This window comes from Festucalex cinctus, chromosome 11 (assembly GCF_051991245.1).
Source record: "Festucalex cinctus isolate MCC-2025b chromosome 11, RoL_Fcin_1.0, whole genome shotgun sequence".
Classification (NCBI taxonomy): Eukaryota; Metazoa; Chordata; class Actinopteri; order Syngnathiformes; family Syngnathidae; genus Festucalex; species Festucalex cinctus.
The window spans coordinates 13036971-13043819 of NC_135421.1; the positions used below are offsets into that span (position 1 = coordinate 13036971).

The window sequence follows — 6849 nt, forward strand, 5'->3', positions numbered from 1 at the left end:
AAAAAATACTCTGGAAATTATAAATAGATAATAAATATCCATATTTTCTTTATTGGACACAAGTTCTGGTGTGGGGATCAGGTTTCAGGGCTAAGACAATTCTGTCATCTCATCCTCAGACTCAAACCACCAACTCGATGTGATGCTGACCTTGGAGCGCACGATGCTGAGGAGGTACAGCGTTTGGGTGCAGGAGGAATTGGAATCCCGAGGGCTCAGCTGGGCGTCCAGTGCTGAGCCTTGCACCATCCTTTTGTTTTGTGTGAAAGAAAGCGCTGCAGTGACTGTGGAGAAGGAGCTTGTCCGCCTTGGTACGCAAGATGGCTCACCATCCACCACTGGTAATATGATGAAAGCCTTAAACAATCAATGCCTATCCAGACATCACTGCGTGTATCTGATTGTTTCTGTTACTATAGGAAACCTGAGCCCCTTCCTCGTGCTGACTCTCAAGGATCCTCTGCTGGGCATGGAAGGGGCTCTATTGCACTCGCTCTTGGAAATCGACTGTCTTAACTGTCTGTCAAGTGACGAAAGTCATGCCGATACACTCGATCTGAAGAACTTCATCAGTCCATATCTTTCATTGGATGAAAGTTTGGAGCTGATCAAGTCAAGTGGCCGAGATCCCCTCTTGCTGAGGATGCTTGGTCTGGACACGTCCACGGCCACCTCCACATCCGATTTGGACCAACACAGCTCATGCTCCGATTTGGACGTGGATACACTAAATGAGATGGCACCAGAGGCGGAGCGTTCTCCGTCACTGGACATGTGTGAGCTGCAGACGTTGCTTTATATTGAGCAGGAGACAAGTCCCACAGAGGAGCAGGATTCTGAGGTGGATGATGGAATGCAGCACAGCTCAGATGAAGATCAGGAGAATCAAGAGGTATGGCACCCCAAGTTTGTTCTAGGGCCTATTTTCACATTTTTCACATTTTTCTTGGTCATTTTCAGGAAATGCGCACCTCACCCAAATAGACATAGGTAACCATTATTACCTAAAATGAATATGACTGATACCCTACGTTGAATTCCAGTCAGCAGTCACAAGCTCAGTTCATAGATAATATTCACACACACATTTAAGAAGCCAGGGTGAGAACTGTTGCTACAAAAAAACAAAACAAAAAAAACAACGCAGCACCTGTCAAGTCACATAAAGAATCTGAAGTGTGGAAATTATTAAGGAATTCCTAGATGTGTCCCCTAGGGGAGTTCCCTGCAGCCTCATCAGTGTGAAAAAATACCCACAAAGGAATTCCAACACCCTGTTTCTTAGAATGTATGCAGGTAATATTGTATCCAAATGAAATTCTATTATAATAAACTTGTCTTTAGTGCAACAAATACGAAGTACAAAAACTATGGTTGAGTAAAAACATCAGTGTTGGGTCATACCTCCGTCTCCCTTGGGATCAGGAAGTCAGGCGGACCTTCCTGATGAGATAATGGTTATAAATCAGTGCCACCCCCGCCTTCCCATGAAGAGCTGCTTATTCTAAAATCTACGTGTCTTGATGTGATTGCATTATAATTTAGAGTTAGCAGTTTTATCACAATGGCTAATGTGTGTGCGTAGCGTAAGCGAGTTTACGATTACATACTTCTGTTTTGTTACAGGAGGACAACATGGCAGGCACCCCTCTGTACACACTTTGTCAGCGTCGAACTACAGGAGAATACACGGTGACTATGTGCCATCCAGATTCCACTTGGGTTACATACAAACATCAAGGCCTGGCCCACCGGTAAGTCCTAGGAATGTATAAAGGAAGCTGAAATTAATCTGTTCTGTTCCATCCATTGAAATTCCTGATGTATTGAATTTCACAGGCAGCTAACTTTCTTTTTAAGTTCCTGTAAAATTGGTTTCATGATTTATTTTCTTTATATACTGTATTTAATAGGTTTGAAGACAAGTGCTAAAACATGTGAAAAGACTGAGAACAATTTATTTTGATTTGTTCTAATTGTTGAGATAAAACATGAAACTCCTTTTCACCATCCAATTTTTTGGGGCTGTAATGGCACGTGTGGCTCCACTGTGACTTGGTGTGCAAGGCTAGCTATTAGCTGCTACTGGACTTGTGGAGTGGCTGATTTTGCATTGGGTCCGTCCAATACGCCACAGCTTTGCTCCATGTGACCCATGGAGATCCATTCGATAGACGTTTACAGGGATGGTGTGTAGAAATTTTTTCCATCTAGTGTTGAACTAGTAGAATGCATCAACCTAAGTTCAATGCGCGTGCACTACAGTGTCTTGGGAGAGGCCATACTTTGCAAACCTAACACCAATTACTACGTTTGCGATGTTTTTCTCCTTCAGGTATCCGTTGTAGAAAGATGCCGCTGCCGAAACATGTTAGCCACCTGTAAGGTGTGGCAAAACCAATATAACATAATTAACTCATTCACTCCCAAAACGTATTTATACGTTTTTTAGGTTTTTGTTTGCTAGAGTTTTTGTATGAAGGCTTTGATGCAGTTTCTGACCTGAAGTGGAAGCTTAAAGCGATGGTAGTTATTACAAAAAAAAGTTTCATTCATGAAACAGATGAAGCACACTTTTTTTTGTTTTTTGTAATAACTACTATCGCTTTAAGCGACCACTTCAGGCCAGAAACTGCATCAAAGCCTTCATACAAAAACTCTAGCAAACAAAAACCTAAAAAACGTATAAATACGTTTTTGGGAGTGAATGAGTTAAAGATTACAAGATATAATTATATAATATATTACATATATATATATATGTATATATATATATATATATATATATATATATATATATAATGATGTGATATGATGGATTTTTTAAATTTTTTTTGTCATATTTAAGTTAATAATGGGTTTTTAAAATGAATGAACATTGAAAAATCAAATATTTCTACAAATTGTAGCGGGCAGCACCCCTATTGACGGATGATTACAAATTAACATAAGTTAGTCCATGAACCCGGTTAGTTGCGGGAAAAAAGTTCGGGGAAAACACAAAAACAGCTTCTCTGTTTTCTGGATTTGGTAATGTGATGTTTGTAAACTGAGCCCATGGGGTTTGTGACATCAATTTCAGCCACCAGCAGGTACCATTAAAGCAGTGGTGTCAAACTGAATCCCTCGAGGGCGGCAGCCTTACAGGTTTTCGAGGCCTCCCATTTTCAACGCAGCTGATTCATATTTAAGCTCATCAGCAAGCTCTGCAGGAGCCTGATAATTATCCTCATCCTTGAATCAGGTGCGTTGGAGTAGAGAAGCCTAGAAAACATGCAGTGCTCCGGCCCTCGAGGACTGGATCTCGAGACGTGCATTACAGGGTAAAATGGCGGCCCCTTCAGATGGATATTTATTTATTTTTGCTGCTTAATTCACCTTCCGCACACAACTTTGATCAAATTACCATTTTTAGGCTACTTTAATAATTTGCTCTTGTGTTTTACATTTCAGGGCCACTGTCGAAAGCTTGTTGTAATATGAAGAGAATAAAGTTGTGGTGTAGCTGTTTTTCTTGTACTTTTCAAACTATTCTTGTAACTTGTAATTTTTGCTTCTTTGGTCTTCTTCAACTTGTGTTTAGGTTGATCCAGTTTCCTCCACCGCCACTCAAAGGTGGAATCACTGTGACAATGGAAGACCTGCAGTGTCTTGACAGCGGCCAGTACCTCAATGACGTCATCATCGACTTTTACCTCAAGTGAGCGTAACGTCGATTATAAACCAATGCCTTTGCTCCCTTTGAGTTAATGTGTGTGCTCTGGACTCAGATATCTCCTCCAGAACTCACTGCGGGACGTTGCCGAGCGATCGCACATCTTCAGCAGCTTTTTCTACAAGCAGCTCACTCGCAGGGACAATGCCAGCGAAGGAAATGTCACAGAATCGTGAGTCTTTCTCTCGCAATATGAAAAAGGGTTTGTAAAAACTACTATTAAATATTTATTCTATTTTATTTTATTTTTTATTTTTTTAACATTTAGATGCCAGCGGCAGAAGCGGCACCAGAGAGTGAAGACGTGGACGCGCCATGTGGACATTTTCGAAAAGGACTTCCTATTTGTTCCTGTCAATCAGGAGTAAGTCAGCACGCATGCACAAACGTGGTGAAGAAAAATCAAAAGTCTTCATTCATAAAAGTTACAAGAATTAAATTGTTATAAAAAAAAAAAGTTACAAAATAGTAATGTGAATAAAGTGATATTTTAGGATTTTTTTTTTGTCACTTTAGTTGTAAAATTAGAGTAAATAGGCCTAGTGTTATAATTAGGGATGTTCAATACCACTTTTTTCAGACTGATACCAGTATGCATACACAAGTTTTGAATGGTCATCGAAACTGATACCGATACTGATACCAATACCAAGTCCTGACACCACCAATTGTTTGAATTTTTGCACAAATTTGTCAGCCGTTAGTTAATACATTTACGTAAAACTATCTAAACACCTCATGGCCCGAGGGGCGAATGACGAGGACGCTACATAGACACATTCTATTCTGTATCTATGGTCACATACGGTACAGGTCCCTCTTAGCCAATGGGATGCCAGGAAGATGCCAGTAATAGCCAATGGCAGAGCAGCTGTTAGTATGTTGCGTTCAGTCAACTCTGGGAGCTGCGAGTATCAGCCCATACTGTATTTGTACCATTCGTATCCTGAAACTTCTTCCGTAACAAGAGGCAATATTTTCCTGTTGAGGAGTTACATAACTTGAAAATTTTCTGTATGAAGGGACGTTCGTAAGTAGAGGTACCACTGTATTATCCATCCATCCATCCATTTTCTTGACCGCTTATTCCTCACAAGGGTCGCGGGGGCTGCTGGCGCCTATCTCAGCTGGCTCTGGGCAGTAGGCGGGGGACACCCTGGACTGGTTGCCAACCAATCGCAGGGCACACAGAGACGAACAACCATCCACACTCACACGCACACCTAGGGACAATTCGGAGCGCCCAATTAACCTGCCATGCATGTCTTTGGAATGTGGGAGGAGAACGGAGTACCCGGAGAAGACCCACGCGGGCACGGGGAGAACATGCAAACTCCACCCAGGAAGGTCCGAGCCTGGCCTCGAACCGGAGACCTCAGAACTGGGAAGCGGACGTGCTAACCACTCGACTACCGTGCCGCCCCCACTGTATTATAATTATTCTTATTATTATTGTTATTATTATCATTATTAAAATATATAATATTGAAAGAAAAATGTTGCAAATGTAAAATTTGAATTAATCAGGAGGAAAAAGTTATGTAAGAAATTGTAGTTTCTATTAAAAAATTGCAACGTTATGACAAGTATGGCGAAAATAATGATAATGTTTTGGGATGCTAATAAACATGACACTGTTCATGATTTTTAATTTTTTCAAGGGCTCACTGGTATCTGGTGATCATCTGCTTTCCTGGACTGGAGGAGTCCAAGTTGGAGCCCTGGGCAGAAAGTAGCCACAATGGGACGGACGAGTCACTCGAGCAAGAGGAGGCCGAAGGCTCCGGAAACTCCAACGATGCGACGACGCCGACACTCAAGTTGACCTGCAGTGTGGACACGCCATCTGGTCTGTTACATGAAGTCAAACAGTCTTCTTTTTCCACTGAATGAATGCAAATCATCAAATTGGTTTCATGTGTTCTAGGAAAAGAGACGACAAAGTCCTCTAGTCAAGTGGTGAGTCAGAAACAACCATTTATTTATTTATGCCATGCTGCCTCATAAAGTGGCCCAAGTGTCCATGACAGCAGACGCCATTCTTTAAAGGAGCGATTCAGCTTGTCTATCCTTACAACGAATATTGTTTTGCTTCCCTAATAGAATTGCACAGAGAAAACCTGCCGTAGAAAACTTGTATCTAAGAGGTGAGTGGACACAAAATGTCCGCCTTACTCCATTTGACCGCTTCTTAACTGCAATCGAAGTGACTCCTTTACTTTCTTTAGGCCTTGCATTCTCATCATGGACTCCCTCAAATTGTCTCTTCACGAGCGCATCTTCAAATTGTTGCGAGAGTGAGTAAACCGTTGCCAGAGTCGTAGTTGTGTGTCTCAAGAAAGCACCGACGCCGCGGCTGTTTGATCCCGTCAGGTACCTGCAGTCGGAATGGGAATCACGGCGCGGCACGACACGCGACTTTGGTCCCGACCAGGTGAAAAGTTCCCACTGTCAGGTTCCTCTGCAGGACAACAGCAGCGATTGTGGGCTCTACCTGCTGCAGTATGTGGAGAGTTTCCTCAAGGTGGGGGGGAAAAAAAAAATCTTCATTTTTATACTATATCAATGTATGATAAGAAACTGCCACGCTAATGAGAGCGAGCACGCCAGAAAATGGATGGATGGCAGATGTAATATTTTGTTTGTTCTTGCAGGACCCTGTGGTGCATTTCGATCTGCCTCTACACCTGCGACGTTGGTTTCCTCGGCGACAGGTGCACAGGAAGAGGGACGAAATCCGCGAGCTGGTGCTGCAGCTGTGCCGACAGCAGATGAGCAAAAAGTGAGGGCCACGCAGTAAGGACACAGCCCACCCAGGAGTCAGCATCCCTCATACTGAGTTAACCGTTTCTGCCTGAACTCGAACCCTTCCGAACAGGACCCTCGCACAGAACACCAAAGTGACGACACAGCCCACCGCCAGTTAATTTTTTGACTGAAATGTACATTGCCTTTTGTTTTATTGTTCACCCTGAGTTTTTATAGACTGTTTTACTATTGTTTACAAGTTATTTTTGATAAATATAATGCTGTTTATTTAATTTCTACATGAATTCACTAGTCAAACAAAAAATGTCAAGTGTTAAGAATTTTTAAACGTGATTTCCTTAACACATAAATTGTTATGATTGGAA

General features: G+C 42.1%; 1 protein-coding gene across 5 annotated transcripts in view; it reads left to right on the top strand.

The window, feature by feature from the left end:
* LOC144030069 (sentrin-specific protease 7) overlaps nt 1–6849 on the top strand; it is a 62559-nt gene extending 55710 nt beyond the window's left edge. For all 5 annotated transcript variants that reach the window (XM_077536007.1, XM_077536009.1, XM_077536010.1 and 2 more), the window contains 12 exons: nt 120–341; nt 420–892; nt 1627–1754; nt 3584–3700; nt 3771–3887; nt 3984–4079; nt 5377–5564; nt 5643–5674; nt 5819–5862; nt 5944–6012; nt 6089–6239; nt 6370–6849. In XM_077536007.1, the coding sequence (XP_077392133.1) occupies nt 120–341; nt 420–892; nt 1627–1754; nt 3584–3700; nt 3771–3887; nt 3984–4079; nt 5377–5564; nt 5643–5674; nt 5819–5862; nt 5944–6012; nt 6089–6239; nt 6370–6501 (1769 nt within the window). In that variant the 3' untranslated portion in view covers nt 6502–6849. The remainder of the gene's footprint in view (nt 1–119; nt 342–419; nt 893–1626; nt 1755–3583; nt 3701–3770; nt 3888–3983; nt 4080–5376; nt 5565–5642; nt 5675–5818; nt 5863–5943; nt 6013–6088; nt 6240–6369) is intronic.